Consider the following 18604-nt stretch of genomic DNA (forward strand, 5'->3'; position numbering starts at 1 on the left):
GCCAAGTAATGTGAACCAAGGAAAATGCTAAAAAAAAAAAAAAAAAAGCCTATAGAAATATATTTATTAAGATAGCTGTGAGCCACATACCATCAGAAGTTTTTGTACAGCTTGTAAGATGAAGAATGGATGGCAACATATTGATACACATAAAATGTTAAGAATGAAGATTCTTAGACTAGTATCAAGCACTGAGATTAAAGAAACAACAAAAAAAAACTTTCCACAAAAACAAGCTCAGGACCAGATGGCTTCTCACAAGAATTATATCACACCTCCAGAGATGAGCTTGTACTTATACCGCATAAATTATTCTAAAACATTGTGAAGGAATCCTCCCCAACACATTCTACAAAGCAATAATCACCCAGATTCCACAACGAAAAAAGGAACCAACTAAAAAGGAGAACTACAGACCAATTTCACTAATGAATATTGATGCAAAAATTCAGCTACATCGGGCGGCACCTGTGGCTCAGTCGGTAAGGCACCGGCCCCATATACCGAGGGTGGCGGGTTCAAACCCAGCCCCGGCTGAACTGCAAACAAAAAATAGCTGGGCGTTGTGGCGGGCGCCTGTAGTCCCAGCTACTCGGGAAGCTGAGGCAAGAGAATCGCTTAAGCCCAGGAGTTGGAGGTTGCTGTGAGCTGTGTGATGCCACGGCACTCTACCGAGGGCCATAAAGTGAGACTCTGTCTCGACAAAAAAAAAAAAAATTCAGCTACAAATTAAAAAATATATACATCACGATCAAGTAGGCTTCATCCTGGGGAAAAGCGTTTGATAAAATTCAGCATCCTTTTCTAACAAGAACACTTAAGAAAACAGACATAGGTGGCACATTTCTTAAGCTGGTTTCAACTATCTATGATAAACCCACAGCTAATATCACAATGAATAGAGTAAAACTGAAAGCTTTTCCACTGAGAACTGGAACTAGACAAAGTTGTCCTCTATCACCACTACTATTTAACACACTGCTGGAAGTTCTAGCCAATACAATCAGGCAAGAGAAGGAAATAAAGGGCATCCAAAAGGGGGCAGAGGAGGTAAAACTCTCGCTCTTTGCTTATACTTAGAAAACCCCCGAGACTAAACCACAAAACTCCTGGAACTTATCAGGAAATACAGTAACATCTCGGGGTATAAAATCCATGTCCACAAATCATGTTATTGGCCTTTGTATATGCCAGTAACAGCTAAGATGAGAAGGTAATCAAGGACACAATTCCCTTCATAGTAGCTTCAAAGAAAATGAAATACTTAGGAATATACCTAACAGAAGAGGTGATATTCACAAAGAGAATTATGAAACCCTAAGAAAAGAAATAGCAGAAGCTATTAACAAATGGAAGAATATACCACACTCTTAACTGGAAATAATCAATATTGTCAAAATGTCTATTCTACCCAAAGCAATCTACAGATTCAATGCAATCCCCATTCACATACTAATTCATACTTAGAAGATTTGGAAAAAATAGTTCTTCATTTCTTATGGAACCAGAAAAAAAAACCCTATATAGCTAAGGCAATTCTTAGTAATAAAAATAAATCTGGAGAGTGGTGCCTGTGGCTCAGTCCATAGGGCGCTGGCCCTATATACCGAGGGTGGCGGGTTCAAACCCGGCCCCGGGCAAACTGCAACAAAAAAATAGCTGGGCATTGTGGTGGGCACCTGTTGTCCCATCTACTTGAGAGGCTGAGGCAAGAGAATCACCTAAGTCCAGGAGTTGGAGGTTGCTGTGAGCTGTGTGATGCCATGACACTCTAGTGAGTGTGATAAAGTGAGACTGTCTCTAAAAAACAACAACAACAAAAAAAAAAAAACAAAAACAAAAAAAAACAAATCTGGAGGCATCACCCTACCAGACTTTAGGCTTATTCTAGCTACACTACAAATCCACAGTGATCAAAACAGCATGGTATTGGCACAAAAATAGAAATATATACATATGAAACAGAATAGAAAACCAAGAAATGAAACCAGTCTCTACTTGCCATCTGATCTTTGATAAACTCAACAAAAGCATACACTGGGGAGAAGAATCCCTATTCAACAAATGGTGCTGGGAGAACTGGATAACCACATGTAAAAGACTGAAACTGGACCCACACCTTTCACCACTTATAAAAATTGACTCATGATGGAAAAAAGACACGAAACGATAAAAATCCTAGAAGAAAGTATGAGAAAAACTCTTGATGATGTCAGACTGGGGAAAGAGTTTATGACCAAGACTTCAGGGGCCATCACAACAACAAAAATTAACAAATAGGACTTAGGTAAGCTGGAAAGCTTCTGCACAGCTAAGGACACAAGAAGTAAAGCAAAAAGACAACCTTCAGAATGGGAAAATACATTTGCATAGTATGAATCTGACAAAGGGTTGGTAACTAGAATCTACAGAAAACTCAAACTAATCAACAAAAAAAGTCAATAATCCCATCTATCACTAAGACATGAACAGAACCCCCTCTGAAGAGGACAGACGAATGGCTAACAAACACTTGAAAAAATGCTTATCATCCCTAATCATCAAAACCACCCTGAGGTATCACCTAACTCCAGTGAGAATGGCCCACAACACAAAATCTCAAAGCTACAAATGCTGGCATGGATGTGGAGAGAAGGGAATACTTTTATACTACTTATACTACTGGTAACACTTTTACATTGCAAACTAATACAACCTTTTTGGAAGGAAGTATGGAGAATCCTCAAAGAACTCAAATTAGACCTCCCATTTGATTCTGCAATCCTATTACTAAGCATCTACCCAGAAGAAAAAAATCATTTTATCATAGGGACCTTCACACTGGATTGTTTATTGTTTTCCACAGCTCAATTTACAATAGCTAAGATATGGAAACAATCTGAATGCCCATCAACCCAGGAATGGATTAACAAGCTGTGGTAGATGTACCATAGAATACTATTAAGCCATAAAAAGATGGTGATTTTACATCTTTTGTATTAACATGGATAGAGATGAAACATCTTCTTCTTTGTAAAGTATCACAGGAATGGAGAAGCAAGAATCGAATGTACTAAAAACTAATATGAAGTCAGAGGATCTAAATACATGCCCACATAAGAGAAAAACTCATCTCAAGGTGGGGTGCAGGGGAGCAGGGAGAGAGGAGGGGACATGGGTGTGCTCCCACTTAAGGGGTACAATGTTATGGGTATGGCACACTTCTGGGGGCGGGACACAATTATAAGTGGGACTCTACCTAAAAAATGAATACACTGTAACCTAATTCTTCATACAAGAATTCTTCAAATTAACATGAAACAATAAAAAAAATTAAAAATGAAAAGACTGAAAAATAAAAGTTTTTTAAATAATTAAGGTTCTTAAAAGCACCATTTGTAACATTATGAACTGAAAGTAGTTTCACTTACACACCTATGAAGCGTGTATGTGACTGCCACCTCCACCGCCTCCCACCCACTTCCTGCCCACACCCTACCCACCCAGCACTGACCTGTACAGGGAGCTTGCCGGCACTGGCTGGCTTACTGGTCGACCAGGCGAGGGTGTGTGCTGAGCCACAGGCCACACGGTTGACCTTCTTACCCTGAAGGGCAGCTACCAACCTTGGCCTCTGGATAGCATTTGTTGTTCCATCTCCTAGTTGTCCCTCATCATTGTCACCCCATGTATAAACTTCACCTGAATAAAGTGAATTTGGAAAAAGAGCGTGTATATCAGGACCAAGGAACGAACACACACACACAAACACAAGCGTGCGCACAGGATCTCCCCATCACAAACACTATCAACATTCACTGTCCTTCGACTGTGTATCGACAGTCACCTCTATGAAGGTCGACTTCTCCTGTGACCTAGATGTGAATACACTCCAGTCACACACGCAAAGGGGTGAGTATACATCCTGGGTCTCTCGGTAGCCCTGCTCTTAAAAATCCAACAGTGTTACTTCACAGGCACGTGACTGCAGCAGTTCTCACTCAGAGCAAATAATATTAAAACAGATGGCAATATCCCAACAACCCAAATTGCTTTTGCATATTACATGGAGAAGGAGAAGTAAGTTTTTAGATAAACAAATTCATGTTTCTAAACGAACATATAGTTCTTTCTACTCATATCCTAAACAAAAGATACACCACTAACAAGAATCACCCCACTTTCCAGTGTGCCATGCTGGGCTCCACCCACAAAATACCACCATAGGCTGAGTACAGTAGCTCACACCTGCAATCCTAGCATTTGGGAGGCCAAGGTTGGAGGACTGCTATGGACAGGTGCTTGAGACTAGCCTGTGCAACACAGTGAGACCCCATCTCTACAAAAAGTAAAGAAGTCATCTGGTAGGGTGGCAGGCATCTCCCAACTACTTGAGAAACTGAGGCAAGAGCATCACTAGAACCCAGAAGGTAGAGGCTGCAGTAAGCTGTGATCACACCACTGTACTCCAGAGCCTGGGCGACAGAGTACAATCCTGTCTCTTAAAAAAAAAAAAAACCTACAACTTGGACTTTAACCTTAAAAAAGCAAACTATATAACCTGATCATATGTACCCTCATGTTAATCTGAAATTAAAAAAAGAAAAAAATACCACCATAAAAATTCTACAGATAAGGCCAGAGGTGACAAAGACAGAATGAGGTGTGTGTTCTCTAGAGGCACCAGCCTTGTCAGACCCCAGAGGATCCTGGGGTGTCACGCAGCCACCAGCACTGCTCTGAAAAGCCCAGCAACTGCACAATGAAGGCTGGGTGCTCGTCCCCCACCCTGTCCTGCTCTCAACAGTTCAGTCGTAAAGCCAGGAGGTGGGTGACAGAGCACAAGTGAGGTGAGGCAGATGATGTCTGTGCAAAGGCAAAGCTGAGTGCAGGGAACTGAGGTCGGGAGGCTTCCCCACGGCTGGCCCAGTGAAGAGCCAGGCAGTGCCTCCACACGTGGGCAGCCCCAGTGAGGTACAGAGCCATATGGGGAGAGGGCAGAGGCAGCAACAGGACGCTGGTCACATAAACAGAAGTGGGATCACTCCTAAATCACTACACTGGGATAAAGGGATTCAGCTTATCACCAAAAGAGAAAGAAGCTACAATGTTAAAAGAAAGAAACTGGAATGAACCCTCTAGTACTCAACTAGAACTGGGATGCTGGTGTAAACTCATAATTTTCAACATACACATACAGATATAGAAATATACGTGAAATGCAAATTTCTGTATTGTTTACACATGGCCCTATCCACGGAGGCAGTCTGGGGAGCAGTGACACCCCAAGAGCAATGAGCACACCTATTTCCCCCAGATTTTGTCTTCTCAATGCCACTCTCCTTTGAAGACACTGAGGCCTCGGTCCCGCAGTGCCAGCCCCCACCTACCGTCCTCTGTGCAGCACACACAGTGCAGGGAGCCAGTAGCGATGGCGATGACTTTCTTCCCCTGCAGCCCTTGAACCTGCCGAGGTCTTCGAACATGATCATCAGACCCATGGCCCAGCCTGTGATAATCACCTTTGCCCCTACACACAAAAGACACATGGGGCCTCAAGGCAAGGTCACCTCATTTACCACCCTGCCCACCCCCACCGCCTTCAGGACACAACTGCAGGCGGCCATGGAAGCTACCGTTTCTCCGAAAATAAGACAGTGTCTTATTTTAAGGTGTGCTCCCAAAGATGTGCTAGGTCTTATTTTCAGAGGATGTCTTATTTTCGGGGAAACAGGGAATGTTCTAACCTATGAAAAGGAAGCTAAAAATTAAAAATCTGGTTTTGGTGGGATTAAACAAACAGAACCTAACATACCATGTGTAAACAGCTCCAGATTTAGTAAGGGCCACTGAAAACTGGGATCCACATTCCACTTTAACCACTCCCAGGCCTGTGAGAGAGTCGATCTGGAAGGGAAAGGCTCAATTAGACTGATGCACCAGGCACTGTCAGTCTGCTGCAACCACCCTGAGATTAGTGAAAACTCTGAAAACACACGCCCCTGTCCAATAACTGGCACAAAACTAAACATGATAGTCCACTTAACCTCAGCACTCCCAGAGGCAAGCAGGATCACAACTGTGGGTACATCTGCTGACACCCCATGGCAGGATGAGAGCTGGTGCATGGCACTGGGAACACAGCACTGCGCAGGTGAGGTCTGCAGGCCTTTCTCCAGGGAAGGGCTCTCCTGACTAAATTTTGCCTCACTGCAGCTCCTTTCTCCAGCACTTCCTAGGTCTCCCCACAGCTGCCCCAGCCCCTCTCAGGCCTGAGGAGCACTACAGGAAAGGGATGGCCAGGAGCACTGGTCCTGCCCGTTGTCCAGGTGATCTAATCTTGTACGCCCTCGTCAAGCCAGTCCTTACACTCAGGGCCAGGCCCTGAACATCCAGCACCTGGGGGTCCTGCTAGGCCCACTTACAAACCCTGCTCCTTATTGCCACTGTGACTATTCTCATGATTAAGTTCTTGTGTTCAATTTTTAACTTTAATTAATAATTCATTCTCTTAGCAAACTGTCCCCTGGCCTCCGGCCCCACCACAATGGCATTGGTGACATTCCCCTCCAGCTCCTCCCAATTCCCAGCATCCTACTCCTCAAAGGTGCAAGCTTTGTATAAAGCCTTCCTTAGCTTAAGAAAATCTACAGTGAGGCTGTAATCCTAGCACTCTGGAAGGCCAAGGCAGAAGAATCCCTTGAGCTCAGTAATTTGGAGACCAGCCTGAGCAAGACTGAGACTCATGTCTCTACTAAGAAAAGAAAGAAAAAAAGGAGAAGAGGGGAGGAGAGGAGAGAGGACAGAAGAGGAGAGGAAGAGGAGAAAAAATAGCCAGGCATTGTGGCAGATGCCTATAGTCCCAGCTACTTGGGAGGCTAAGGACAGGATCGCTTGAGCCCAGTAGTTGGACGTTGCTGTGAGCTAGGCTGACACTACAGCATTCTTACCTGGGAGTGAGACTTTGTCTAAAAAAAAAAGAAGAAGAGGAAGAAGGAAGAAGAAGAACGGAAGAGAGAAAGAGAGAGAGAGGGAGAGAGTGAGAGAGGAAGGAAGGAAGGAAGGGAAGAGGGAGGGAGGGAGGGAGGCAGACAATTTACAACAGACCATTTTTCTTAAATGTGGAAACTGCAGCCTCTAATGTGGTTAAGATACAAGAAGATGGCCACAGGCACAGCTGCGGGTGCAGGGAGTGGCTCTGAGTCCTGCAGGTGAATGCAGTCTCCTCCCAACCTGTGGCCAACAGTTGCCGTAATAGGCATCGCAGCTCCAAGAAGAAAAGCTGCATGGTTGGGCCCAGGCTCTTCCACCACCTGAGGATTTGGGGGGTCGGAGGCAGCCCTGGGTCTCTGAGCACAGCCCAGTCCTGGTTCCCTTTCATAGCACCAGGCTCCCAGATCCATGGCGGAGCACCTCAACCACATAACACTGCAGTGTCCCCACACACTGCGGCTGGTGAGCACTAAGTACAAGGTCTAAAAACACTGATTGACCTAACCTCTACCAAAAACCCATTTATGAGGGCAAAAGACAGTCTGGCAAAATTCAGAAACTTGCCATGAGTGTGGAGCAAAGAAACCAATGGGGTTCCAGGGCTCTTTCTTCTCAGGACGCCCACCCGAGGCAGCAGAGTTCTGAGTAAGTCCTGTTTTATCCTACAGTTTGGGGTGCAATTTCTGCATACCGCTCTGAACTAAAGAAGGTGTGAATAGTAGGTCATCCTCTTCCCCAAAGAGGCCTACACACTGAGAGACCCTGTAGGCCCTGCAGCCCCTGCTGGGTCACACACATCTCCTGGCACATCACAGATAGCACTTATACCATTTTAATGTCTCTGGGTCCTATACTCATTTTTTACCCAACTACCCATTACATTTTGTGCAAAAAAGGGTACTAATGAAGTTAAAATGCTTCTGGCGGGGGTAGGAGGGAGTAACAGTAACAGTGGCTCTGAGGCTGTGTTCACTCGGGGGTGGGGGCCCTGAGGGACCACCTGGAGCAACCTTACAACTAACCCCGGGTCCCAGGGGAGCGGCGGACAAAGTGCAGAGATACCTTCATGGGCACTTTGCAGCCGTCACTTCCTCCTCTGCCGAGTTTGCCATAGTCCCCGTCCCCCCAGGACCATACAGTGTCATCATCTGTGAGGCAGAGGGTCTGGGCATCACCACTGCCACAGGCAATGTCAACCACTCGGTGGCCCTGCAGCGCCTCCACCTTCAGAGAAAGGGACAGGTCAGCTGAGCACAGCAAAGGAGCACTTCAAGTTACCGTTCTTCTTTTACGGGGGTACTTTTATAAAGGGTTCAAGCCTTTATAAAGAAGAGCTAATTTTAACAATTCTGTAAGACAAAAAACAAGCCAAGGAGTATTAGCGCCTCTGATGAACCAATTCTATACCACTACAAAGGCTGCTTATTCATTCCTTTGTAGCAACTAAACTGCAGCGGGCCTTCAAAGCATTTTACTAGATGCTAGGAGATATTTATCATTGTAAGTAAAAGGGATGTTTCAAATATTATCCTGTTTAAATGACCCCTAGGAGGTGAGTGTATAGTTTTCTTTTTATTTCCATCAAAAAGAAAATCTGTTTATAACTAGGGAAGTTGTAACAATTAACTCTAAAGCTAAAAAGAATCTGGAACAGGAAATAACTTGGACTTTTTAAAATCATAATGATGGCCTGGCATAGTAGCTCATGCCTGTAATCCCAGCACTCCAAGAGGCAAGGCAGGTGGATCACCTGAGCTCAGGAGTTCAAGACCAGCTTGAACAAGAGAACAAGAGCAAGACCCTCCTCTCTACTAAAAATAAGAAAACTAGCTGGGTGCTGTAGTGCAGGCCTGTGGCCCCAGCTACTTGGGAGGGTGAGACAAGAGGATCCTTGAGCCCAAGAGTTTGAGGTTGCTGTCAGCTGTGACGCCATTGCACTCTAACCAGTGTGACAAAGACTCTGTCTCAAAAAAAAAAAAAAAAAACATAATGATGATGGTACACACATCCCACATCAATAGTAAGGAGTCAGCACCCTCCAGAGACTCTGAACATGGTGCCTCCTCACCAGCTTTGGCTTTAACTGGTCCTCACTGTCACTGTGCCCTAGGCGGCCGTAACGCCCCTTGCCCCACGTGTAGAGGTCCCCAGCTGCAGTGACGCAGGCGCTGTGGGCTCCACCAGCGGCAACATCAACCACTTCAATTCCTCTCAGAGACTCGATGACACGAGGACGGTCACATGGGCTGCAAAAAAGTTACCAGATATGATGGAAATACATTTTCATTCTTAAATATTTTTAAGCTTATAAATACTAGGTTTTTGTTTGCTGTTCATTTACTCAACATACCTCTCTCAATCTACATCCTACCAATCAATTAAGTGTTAAATCAATCAAGAAGAATCATTCAGACCTGAACTAAAAATTCCATCACGCCCTAACTCTCTCCCTTTACACCAGGAACCCAGATGCCAGAAGGCCCAGGGCGCTCATAGCTCTACATCAGGGGCTGGAGAACAGTAGCCTGCACTGGGCCAGGACCACCCAGAGACTTTTTTGCAAAGGCCTGTGAGCTGAGAATGGGTTTTATATTTTTTAAGTGTTGTAAAAATAAATAAATAAACCCAAAGAATCAAATCACATGTAACCCTAAATATTTACTATATGGCCGTTTACAGAAATAGTCAGCCTGCTCCCCCACAAATAAAAGCTTCACTGATTGTAACCTACAAATGTCGCCAGCCTACCACGTGACGAGCACTGATGACAGGCCTGCAGTCAGACCACATGATTGTGAATATCCTCCCTGGTCCACAGCACGTCTTCTCAACCTCTTCACAGTGTCTCTCAAAGAATATTAATAATTTTTAGGGGCTCGGTGCCTGTAGCTCAGAGGCTACCAGTGCCAGCCACATGCACAAGGGCTGGCAGGTTGGAACCTGGTCTGGGCCTACCCAACAACGACAAAAATAGCCAGGTGTTGTGGTGGGTGCCTGTAGTCCCAGCTACTTGGGAGGCTGAGACAAGAGAATCGCCTGAGCCCAAGAGTTTGAGGTTGCTGTGAGCTATGACATCACAGCACTACGCCCAGGGTGAAAAAAATTTTTTTTCTTTTCTTGCAGTCTTTTTTTTTTTTGCCAGGGCTGGGTTTGAACCCGCCACCTCCATTATATGGGGCCGGCGCCCTATTCCTTTGAGCCACAGGCGCCACCTTTTTTTTTAGGGAGTCCAATTTATCATATTTTTTTTTCATGGTTTTGAAGATCTGTCTAAAATCTTTGACCAAAGGTGACAAAAGTTTTCTTATGTTTTCTTCCAGAATTTTTTACTTTTAGGTTTTACACTTAATGGCTATGATTTACTTTGAACTAATGTCTGGATATGGTACAAGGTTTGAGTTTATGTTCATTTCTTACCATAAGGTTATCTAATTATTCAAAAGCACTTGTTGAAAAGATATTTTTCTAATGAACTGCATTCGCGCTTTTATTAATTATACATCGAAACTTATGAAAAAAGGGCGGCGCCTGTGGCTCAAGGAGTAGGGCGCCAGTCCCATAAGCCGGAGGTGGCAGGTTCAAACCTAGCCCCGGCCAAAAAAAAAAGAAAGAAACTTATGAAAAAGTTTCCCTTTTCCATTGCCTTTGTCATTACTTGTAGGTCTGCACCTGGCTCCTGGCTCTAATCCACTGAAGCATGTTCTCTTTATGCCACGCTCCGCGGTCCTGATCACCCCAATTCACGAATGAGGCTTGAAGTCAGCTAATGCAAACTGCTTAGCTGTGCTCCTCACTTTCAAAGTTTGTATTTCCACAAGGATCTTATAACAAGCTTGTCAATTTCCATAGAACTCCTGACTACGAAAGTTTTGGGTCTAGATTAATTTGGAGATAACTGACAAATTAATAGCACTGAGCTTCCTGGTCCACGAACACAGTATGCCTCTCATGATTGTAGGTCTTTTAAAAAGTCTCCCAGCAATATTTTATAGTTTTCTGCCTATAGTTCTTCTACATCTTTAGTTTAGATTTAGCATTTACACACTTTTAGTTCAGATTTAGCACTTATCATTTCAAATTTGGTACTGTAAACAGTTTTAAAATTTTGCTTTCTGATTAATTTGCATATATGCAGCAGAGACAAATCACTTGTTTACTGCTGTATCCTGCAACCATGCTAACCTCCCTAGCTCTCATAGCTTTTCTCTAGATACCATCAGATTCTTTCTAATTCCCTTTCCAACTTGAATGCCATTTACTTCTCTGCATTGCTGTGCTGCACGTGCTGAACCTGCATGAGCACCAGTGCTCACAACCTTGTCTCAATCCTGAACTTAGGGGGACAGCGTTCAGTCTGTTACAATTAAATACAATGTGAGCTCTACATGGGGCACAGATGCCCTTTATCAGGATACAGTAATGATCTTTTATTCCTAGACTGCTAAAAATTTTTATCAAAAATAAATATTGGAGTTTACCAAATGCTTTTTTTCTTCTTCACCTGCTAAGATAATCATTTGGTTTTCTTTTTTACATTTATTGATTTTCTGATGTTAAACCAAAGTTGCGATTTCTGGCATAAATATTCCACTTGGCAACAGTGTGTTATCCTTTTATATACTGTTGGATTGACTGTACTAAAACATTAAGAATGTTCATGTACAGCATGGCCTGCGTTTTCTTAATAATATCTGAATCTGGTTTTGATATGACAGTAAAGCTATCATCAAAAAATGAGTTGGAGAGAATGCCTTCCTCCAGTTTTCTGAAAAAGTTTGTGAAGAATTGGTATTACCTACTATTTACATGTCTGTTAGAAATCACCAGTGATGACTGGTCCTGGAGCTTTATTTGGAAATTTAATTTCTTATACACAACTATTTACCTAGGTCATCTATTTCTTCTTGAGTGAGCTTTGAAGCATATATATCTTTTGAAGAATTTGCCCATTTCATCTAAAAAGTCAAATTTGTTTGGAATAAAATTGCTTATTATATTTCATTATCTTTTAACATCTGTACACTCTGTAGTGATGAAAAATCCCTCATTCCTAACATTCCCTATAACACTTCCCCTTTTTCTGTGATGAGTCTAGATAGAGGTTTATTGATTATACTGACCTTCTCAAAGAACCGATTTTTGTTTCCTTTGATTTTCTCTATTGTTTTTCTCTTTTCTATGTTATGGATTCCTGCTCTGATCTTTCTTAGTCTCTTTCTTCAGCTTTCTCTGGGTTCTATCTGTCCTTTCTAGTGTAGACAGACACAAAGGTTATGCTTTTCGGATCAACTTTCATTTTTAAAATATGCATTTTAGCCAAGCATGGTGGCTCGTGCCTATAATCCTAGCATTTTGGCAGGCCCAGACAGGAGAATCACTTGAAGCCAGGAGTTCAAGAACAGCCTGAGGAACATAGCAAGATCTCATGTCTAAAAAAAATCTAAAAACAGAAAAATCAGCCAGGTGTGGTAGTGCGCACCCACTACGGGATAGCCTGAAGCAGGAGAATCCCTGGAGGTCATGGGTCTGAGGTTGTAGTGAGCTATGATCATGTTAACTACTTTGATGCCCAGGCAACAAAGCAAGACCCTACCTCAAAAAATGAATGCATTTCATAATATAAATCCTTTTATGTACTGCTATTTCTATACCCCACATTTTGATATTGACAGCTTGTTTTCATATTCACCCTGTTCAAAATTATTTCTAATTTACCTTCTTATTCATTCTTTGACCTACCATTTATTTACAACTGTTTTATTTACTGAATATCAGTAAGATTTTCCAGAGATCTGGGTTTTTTTTATGACTAATTTAATTCCATTGTGGACAGAGAACATATTTTAGCTAACTAGAATCATTTTGGTGTATATGATTTGTTTTATGGTCCACATTATAGTCTACATTGGTAGGTGTTCCAGGTAGACTAAAAAGAGTGTTCTAAAAATGTCAATTAGGTCAAGTTAGTTCAAATATACAATTGTTCAAATCATCTATCCCTCACACATTTTTTTATCTACTTGTTCCATCAATTATTGAGAAGAAGGAGTATTAAAATCTCCAACTATAACTGTGGATTTATCTATTTCTCCTTGCCATTCTTTCACTTTTTAAATTTCATCTATCTAGAGGGTCTTTTATTCGGTATGTAAATGTTTAGGATTATTAAATGATCACTTCAATATTATGAAACTACCCTTTTTATCCCAGCTAAAATATTCTTTGATGTGCTTTTTAGTTGGGTCTTTTCCTGGTTTTGGTATCAGGGTGATGTTTGCTTCGTAGAACATGTTGGGGAAGATTCCTTCCTCCTCAATTTTTTGGAATAATTTCTGCAGTATGGGAATAAGCTCTTTGAAGGTTTGATAGAATTCTGGAGTGAAGCCATCTAGACCAGGGCATTTTTTGTTGGGAGATTTTTTACTGTTTCTTTCTCTCCCATGTGACAGTCTCCACCTCCCTCCCCCGGCCTCCCATGCAACAGTCTCCACCTCCCTCCCCTTGCCTCCCATGCGACAGTCTCCACCTTCCCCCCACTCCCCACCCTGTCGCCTTCCCCCGTTCTGTATGACAGGCTCCCCTTTCTGTCTGCAGGAAGTCTCAGGCCATTAGGGCAGTTTTTAGAGCTCGCCTTGTTTGTTTTCCATTTCTTAGAGAGCATGGCGCTTTGTTGCCTGACACCCAGTGTCTTTAGAGCTCTTACTTTGTATACTTTGGTGTTTTAGTTATTTCTAGGATAAGAAAGGTCCCTGTTACTCAAACTTGGCTAGTAATTCTATTTAATTTTTAAACACTAGTGGGTTCAGTTCTTTTGTTCAAAGAATGCGGTCACTGGTGTATCCTATCCCCTCACTTCTGCCTTTCCTCCATATTTACAGTGTTAGTTAGTATCATGCAGGTTATACAAAATGTAAAATGAGATTCGGTGATGACTTCGGGGAGAAAGACAAAAAGCAGCTTTGTGCTTGTAAGTCAAAACCCAGAACTGGCTCTTCTTCCCCAAAGAGGAGTCACATAGGTAAGCTCATGTGACGGTACATGAAACTATTTCTGCCATATGAGTTATTACACTAGTTAATTTGAACAGATTATTGTAAATGTTGTTCTGCAAAACAAAGTGTCAATACAATGTACCAGCATTAAAACAAACAAAAGCAAAGAAAACGTTGACACTGAAAATGATTCTTTGTGTAATACCTTCTGTTGCCATGTCCCAGCTTCCCATCTTCTGCCTCTCCCCAAGAGTAAACTTCGCCTTCTGAAGAGAGGGCGAGGCAGTGCTTCCCTCCTGAGTTCACAGCCACTTTCTTAATGAACACATGTTGTATGGATTCAAGCAGCGTTGGGGTAGACACCGACTCTGTCCCTCCGATTCCCAGTCTGCCGCCTGCACCATACCCTGTGGCATACAGCTAAGAGGAAAGTAATTGGATCGACAGATTTGTAGGTAAATATCCCCTGGAGTTAGTAGTTAATACACATAAATCCAATCAGTGCTCTAGACATTTTTACAACAATGAAATTTATAATTAAAATCCATAGAAATGCTTAAGACTTCATACATGCTATATGACAAAGCTCTAAAAATGAAAAGAAAAACTGAAGGCTACTAGAAATTCAGAAGTCATAAAGTATACTTTCAAAATAAGGTCTTCTCTCTGTAAGCTCCTCCATTTTCATCTAGAATACCAACTACGATTGATACCAAGAAAAACAAACAAAAATACTAATTATCAACTATATGCAAATCCCTGACAATAATACCCACAAAAACATACCCATAGAAAAAAGTATAGATACATTTTCATGTTTCAGCGAAGCAGCACATAAAATCACATAACAGCCAACCTTTTCACTTTAAGTGGGTAACTGGAGCTACAAAATATCTTTATCATTTATTTAAAAAAAAAAAAAAGACTGCCATTTCCAAATCCAGGATTAGCATCTCTCCTGACAAAAATCTACCATGGTGTCTCATGTTGTTTTAAACCTCTCTCAAACATGCTGCTGTACTGACACAACGGTAAGGAGACCACAAGGGCTAAGGAAGTGAAAACAAAACTCGGTTGGTAAACCAGGCCCAGGCTAGCTTCTCTTGGGAGGGTGCTGGGAGGTCTCCAGCACACAGGGTGTGTGGGTAAGGTGCCAAGCCTCAAAAACATGCCCTATAGACAGGTGAGGCTCCAAAGGGTAGCCCCCTCTCTGTAACTATGAAGAAGAAATGAAAACAACAACAAAGATGCCTTTCTCAGTTTTAGCAGTGAGGGGAATCTCCTCTGAGAATCTGTAACCACACAGCTAATCCTCAGGTTGGTTTTCACTCTGAATTTATGCTACCTATGGACTAAAATCCTTAGGCTGGTAATGTCCAAAGTTTATAAATTCTCTTTGGATAAATGACTTCAAATTAGGCCTCAAAGAACTTCTACACAAAATATTCTAAGGCAAATGGCTAACTCATAGTTTTAAAAATTCACATCATAAAATAGGAAAGAAGGCACCATGAGTGACAGCCAGCAGAACAATAATTTACTATTATGTTTAAAGAAACCAAAGCTTAAAAGTTTGCTCAAGGAATAAGAAGATTATAAAACAACTAAAAACGGAACTTTTAGAAATTAAAAAAATAGTTGTAATACAAAATTCAGATTCATTAAACAGCAGATTATATACTGATAAAGAGAAATTAGAAAACTGGAAGGCTGATATGAAGAATTTATGGAGCACGTGGAACAGAAAGGCAAAGTGAAGAGTAAATACAAAGGAAGGACAGGACTAAGAGATACAATGGAAAGACCTTCTCATTCCAACATCAATTGGAATTTTAAGTAGAGATCACACAAAGGATATGGAAGAAAAAATAATAGAAAAAAGTAATGTCTAGGCATTTGCCAGAATTATCAAAAGACCACTTCTCAGAGCCAAGACCCCATCCCACTACCATCTTTCAATCCTTCGCCTCTTTAGCAAACAAAACAAAAAAGTTAAGAAAAGTTAAAAGAAGTTGACATCTAAATGTATTGCCGTGAATTTGAAGATCAGGGAAAAAAAATGATCTTAATAGCCATAAAGAAAAGCTATATTATCTTCATTTGTGTAACAGCTTAGTCTGACTGCTGACATCTCATTAGAAATAATGGAAGACAAAAACCTACAAGTATAAAAAAACACTTACTAGGCTGACAGAAAATAATTATCAACTGAAAATTTTATATTCTGAAACATGAGTTGGTCAGTTTTAACCCACAGGCCAAATTGGGCCCATCACCTGTTTTGTAAATAAAGTTTTCTTGAAACAGCACATGCACTCATTTACATTATGCCCATGGCTGCTTTTATAGTTGCAAAAGAAATGGCTCACGAAGTCAAAAATACCAATGTATCCCTTACAGAAAATGTTTCCCAACTCCTACCCTAGAAAAAGGGTAAATTAAAGATATTTTTAAATAAACCAACAAAAATAATCAATCAACAAAAGAATGTCACTAAAAGAAAGTGAAAAAGATATGCTTAAAGTAGAAGGAAAATGATTGCAGACAGCGGTCTGAGATGTAAGAAATAATGGTCAGCAAAGGTGATTCCTGGAAGCAGGTCAAAATAACACCATTGACAAGGGGTTGGAAAAAGCTGACTTAACCCTGATGGATGACTTTGAGGGGTTCAAAAGATTTCAGTAGAGGAAGTCACTGCAGATGTGGTAAAAACAGCAGGAGAACTGGATTTAGATGTGGAGCCTGCAGAGGTGACTGAACTACTGTAATCTTGTGATCAACAGATGGATGAGCAAAGAAAATGTTTCTTGGATGGAATCTGCTCCTGGTGAAGGTACTGTGAACACTGTCGAAATAACAACAAAGGATTTGGATGTTCCATAAACTTAGGTGATCAAGCAGGAGCAGGGTTTGAAAGGACTGCCTCCAATTTTAAAAGTTGTCCTACTGTGGGTAAAATGCTATCACACAGCATCACATGCCAGAGAAACCTTTTGTGAAAGGAAGAATCAAATCAATGTGACAAACTTCACTATTTTATTTTAAGAAATGGCCACAACCACCCCAGCCTTCAGCAACCACCATCCTGATTAGTCAACAGCCACCAACGTCTACGCAAGATCTTCTGCCAGCAAAAAGAGTAGAACTCTCTGAAGGCTCGGATGATCATCCACATTTTTAACAATAAACTAATTTTTAGTTAAGGTATGTACATTGACTAGGAAACAAAAAATTCATGTGACGCTACTGTGATACTCATTTTACTGCAGTGGTCTAGAACTGAACCCCCAAAAACTCTAAGGTAGGCCTGTAATCCCCTCTCCCTGAAGGTGGGCTGGAAAACAAAGATGATGCCTCCAGCTGCCACAGTGAGATACTCTGTGGACACAAGCAAAGAACTAAGCAAGGGCAGCCTCTGCCAACAGTTTATGAGGGCCTGTAGCCTCTGCCAGACAGTCTACAGGAACTGAATCCTCATGTGGCCTTGATACAGCTGTAGCCCATGATGGATTCTGAGCCACAGAACTCAGCTGCAGACACTTGCAGTCCTGACCCAGAGTAACTGTAAGATGGCATATGTGGGTCCAAACAGGGCACACCCACTCCCTCCACCCCACCCACTACAATGCTGCAGCACAATCTGCTCCTGTTTTCCCACAGAAAAGGAAAAAGATAAGAGATAGGTAAATTGGAAAGGAAGCAATGAAATTCACTCACAGATTACAGCCCTCTATAAAGAAGATACAAAAAATCTTCAGATATGTTAGAAAGACAAGGTATAGGGCAGGGTCAACAGACACAAAGTCAGCATAGAAGCATCAAATATCTCTGCACACGAGTAGCGATTAATTTTTAAAAAGAAAGCAAGAAACAGCAACATCTAACAAATTATATGCAAATAAAAATTTTAACAAAATTGTATATATGATATATTTCAAAATAAAAAAGTATAAAGTTACAGAATACACCTAAAGATGACACAAAAGCATCTTAAATTCGAACTGCTTCCAGCAGACCATAAGTGCTATTACTCTGGTAACAAGATTTTTCAGGACAGAACTCTACAGGAGCCGAGAATCATGCGACGCACCAACCATAGCAGCCTCAAGTGTTAAAGACGCCTTGGCACCAAACGCATCCGTACCTTCCCGTCAGCTGTCACAGCAAACAGGGTCTGTTCCCCTCCAATTAACTGCACTGGCCTCAGCGTTGCAAGGGCCTCACACGGAGTGGGAACTTTGACTTTTGCACCCTCGATGCCCCCGAGCTGCCCGCGATGATTATGTCCCCACCCGTAGATAGTTCCACTGCCACCAGCAGAAAGAGTCCAGTCATCTGGTCGCCTGCAGCAGACGTTGAGGGAACATGTGATAAGGGACCCAGCAGCACTCATGCCCCTCTTCCCCTCAGTCCTGGGTTCCCATACTCTGACCTGTTCATCCACTGCACGAGCTGCTCGTCTTGCTCTCTTCTGAAAACGTCGTGGCTCTCATGGAGAATGTCCATATTCTCGCTGTCTGCCATTAACTCACGAATTTTCTTAGCCACCTGGACAATATTATTAGGAGATTATAAGTCACACACTTATCTCAAGAATAAAACAAATAAATATTAGGGTAAGAAAACAGGAGGAATCCCTG

General features: G+C 42.0%; 1 protein-coding gene across 11 annotated transcripts in view; it reads right to left on the reverse strand.

Moving 5' to 3' along the window:
- HERC2 (HECT and RLD domain containing E3 ubiquitin protein ligase 2) overlaps nt 1-18604 on the reverse strand; it is a 275737-nt gene that overhangs the window by 13266 nt on the left and 243867 nt on the right. For 10 of the 11 annotated variants that reach the window (XM_053582031.1, XM_053582025.1, XM_053582027.1 and 7 more), the window contains 8 exons: nt 18397-18512; nt 18109-18307; nt 14170-14384; nt 9041-9218; nt 8035-8196; nt 5795-5886; nt 5370-5509; nt 3494-3681 (listed from right to left, as the gene is read on the reverse strand). In XM_053582031.1, the coding sequence (XP_053438006.1) occupies nt 3494-3681; nt 5370-5509; nt 5795-5886; nt 8035-8196; nt 9041-9218; nt 14170-14384; nt 18109-18307; nt 18397-18512 (1290 nt within the window). Of the gene's footprint in view, nt 1-3493; nt 3682-5369; nt 5510-5794; nt 5887-8034; nt 8322-9040; nt 9219-14169; nt 14385-18108; nt 18308-18396; nt 18513-18604 lie in introns of those variants that run through there. The other variant, XM_053582035.1, reaches the window with a different exon arrangement.

This window comes from Nycticebus coucang, chromosome 2 (genome assembly GCF_027406575.1).
Source record: "Nycticebus coucang isolate mNycCou1 chromosome 2, mNycCou1.pri, whole genome shotgun sequence".
NCBI lineage: Eukaryota > Metazoa > Chordata > Mammalia > Primates > Lorisidae > Nycticebus > Nycticebus coucang.